This window comes from Cystoisospora suis (assembly GCF_002600585.1).
Source record: "Cystoisospora suis strain Wien I chromosome Unknown contig_538, whole genome shotgun sequence".
Lineage (NCBI taxonomy): Eukaryota > Apicomplexa > Conoidasida > Eucoccidiorida > Sarcocystidae > Cystoisospora > Cystoisospora suis.
The window spans coordinates 1-2,355 of NW_027153339.1; the positions used below are offsets into that span (position 1 = coordinate 1).

The 2,355-nt window shown below is 42.5% G+C and overlaps 2 protein-coding genes across 2 annotated transcripts; one reads left to right on the top strand and one right to left on the bottom strand.

Moving 5' to 3' along the window:
* Positions 1-780, top strand: CSUI_001349 (uncharacterized protein; the record flags this gene model as incomplete). Its single annotated transcript, XM_068061555.1, has 1 exon — positions 1-780. A coding segment is annotated over one exon (780 nt), but the record flags the coding sequence as incomplete, so codon positions are not given.
* Positions 781-1,206: 426 nt separating this feature from the next.
* CSUI_001350 (uncharacterized protein) lies at positions 1,207-2,144 on the bottom strand. The gene is made up of 2 exons (XM_068061556.1): positions 1,844-2,144; positions 1,207-1,256 (listed from the first exon to the last, which is right to left on the bottom strand). The coding sequence occupies exons 1-2, from the start codon at positions 2,123-2,125 to the stop codon at positions 1,242-1,244; spliced, it is 297 nt and encodes a 98-aa protein (XP_067926469.1). The 5' UTR covers positions 2,126-2,144; the 3' UTR covers positions 1,207-1,241.
* Between the last annotated feature and the right edge of the window lie 211 nt (positions 2,145-2,355).

Consider the following 2,355-nt stretch of genomic DNA (forward strand, 5'->3'; position numbering starts at 1 on the left):
TCTTCATCTTCTTCTTCTCTTCCTCATTCTTCATCGTCGGCTTCTCCTTCTCTCGAAGCTTCTCTGCAAAGAGATAGTCTCAGAGAACATAGAGAAGAAGAGGGAGAACAACAAGGAAGGAAGGATGATGTGGCTTGTTCTCCCCCCCCTCCCTCTGTTGAGTCCGGAGGAAGACCGGGGGGGGTGAACAAGGATAGCAATCCTTCTTCTTCTTCTATTACATCGACAATGAATCTTCCAAACTTTCGATCTTTCTTTTCTTCTTCTTCTTCCTCTTTCGTGGCGAAGAGATGTCCTCCCGAGGAATCCAATGAGAGATCACAGGGGGAGAGAAAAGAAGGTTCTTTAAGTGCGACTACAACTTCTTCTACTTTCTTTTCTTGGAGAGGAGACACTAGAGATAAAGGATCCTCTCCAGGAGACGGCAAAGCTTCGTTCTTCAATCCTTCTTCTGTCTCTTCTCGTTTTTCTTCTCTTCTGCAATCCGCTTCTATTGCTGTCGCGACAGCCACGGACGTTGTAGCGAGAGTTTCAGGGGGTGGGGAGGAAGAAGAAGAAGAAGAGAGAGGAAAAGAAATGAATCTTGTTGGAAAGAATGCAAGAGGAGGAAGAAGCAAAGGTCTAGGAGAAGAAGAAGAAGATGAAACGAAGAAGGATGATAGAGAAGTCAAGGAAGATAGGACGATGATTAGAAAGGGTCAGATTGGAGAAGATGAAGAGGGGTGGGGAGGTGTTTGCGTAAAGACTTCATATCCTCTCCCACCTCTAATTGCACGGTAAGAAGAGAAGGACCTTTCAGAGGTAGACAGAGAGAGAGAGAGAGAAGGGCCGATAGAAAGCCAAGGCATGTGTCTGTATGTATATATCTATCATGTAGATGTATAGAGATATACTCCCTATGTGTATGAATGTATACGTACCTATGTATATTGTAAGAGATGGGGTATGTAGGGATATGGAGAAGAGAGAGAGAGAGAGGGAGAGCCATGCAGGGAATGTAGGCGGTTGAGTTTAGGGTGTCTATAGACCTGTTGCTGTTGGATTTGAATATGGAAAAGGATAGATATACGCAGATATATGAATATCTATGAGTTTGCAGGTGTATGTATGGATATCTATGAATGAATAGGCACGTAGATGTATGTGTGGATAGGCATGCACATGTATGTATGTATGTATGTCTATGTATGCATGTATGTATGTAAAGCTCTAACCTACAGACATATCTCTTCTCTATACACCTACAGACAGGACATCTTCACACATACCACACATATACACACACACACTTACTCATACATGTATGCATGCATGCATGCATATACATATAAATGTGTTCCTAGTTAGTATGACTACTAGCCTGTCTATCTTGTTCTGTCCGACAAGCTCTGTCGATCGATACAGGTGAGACGAAAGTTCATCTTGGCGTTTGTGCATGTTTCTTAAGCGGAGGCTCTTTGAGATTTCTCTCGCCTCTACTAGAAGAGAAGACGAATTTTGCCCTCTATCTCCCCCTTAGATCTTTGATCATCCTTCTCTCTCATTCTCAGCACTATGCTCCTCCTCCTCCTGCTTCTCCTCGTCATCGTCGTATACAAATCAAAGCTGTCGTCTTTCAACACACAGCGACACCCAGAGACCGCCTGGGAGAGAAAAGACCGTAGAGACGTATATGTATGAAAGCCTATACATTCGTCCCTTCTACGTATATAGATATATAGATATATATGTATGCTTCCTTCTGTGTGTTCGTATACATACACCTATACTTTCTTTCATGAACAATTCAAGAAAGAATTTTCCTTATAATGATAGAAAGCAGAAGAAGGAGTTAAGAGGGTACCTGCCAGTAGGCATGGCCTGTAGTGAAGAGAGGCTCCACTGCACCTAGGCCTGCAGCTGTAAGACGGGCGTAACTACTTGTAGGCATACAAGGACGGGGAGTTTGAGAAGGTTTCGTTCTTCCTCTTCTTCTATTGCTTTGTGGATCTTCTTCTTCCTTTCCTTCGTGTCGTTGCTCTTCTTCTTCTTGGAAGTAGAGAGAGTTGGAGACAGATGGATCTAAAGCAGCAGCTGTCATGACTGCGGCAGCCATGTGAAGTTTCTGTTGCTTCTCCAACTGCATGCGCCTCTCATAAAATGCCAACTCCGCCTACATACACATATATATATACATACACACATATATATATACATCTCTATAGATATAAATAGATCGATAGAGACAGATGTAGGCGTAGAGAAACGTAGGTACGGATATACTCGTCACTATATATATATATATATGGCGTAGGTATTTCGAGATAGATAGACAGATAGATAGATTAAAGATAGATAGAGAAATTAAAGATAGAT

Bases quoted from the DNA above. Each gene is read 5' to 3' on its own strand.
- CSUI_001350 (XM_068061556.1), bottom strand. From the start codon at position 2,125: ATGCAGTTGGAGAAGCAACAGAAACTTCACATGGCTGCCGCAGTCATG.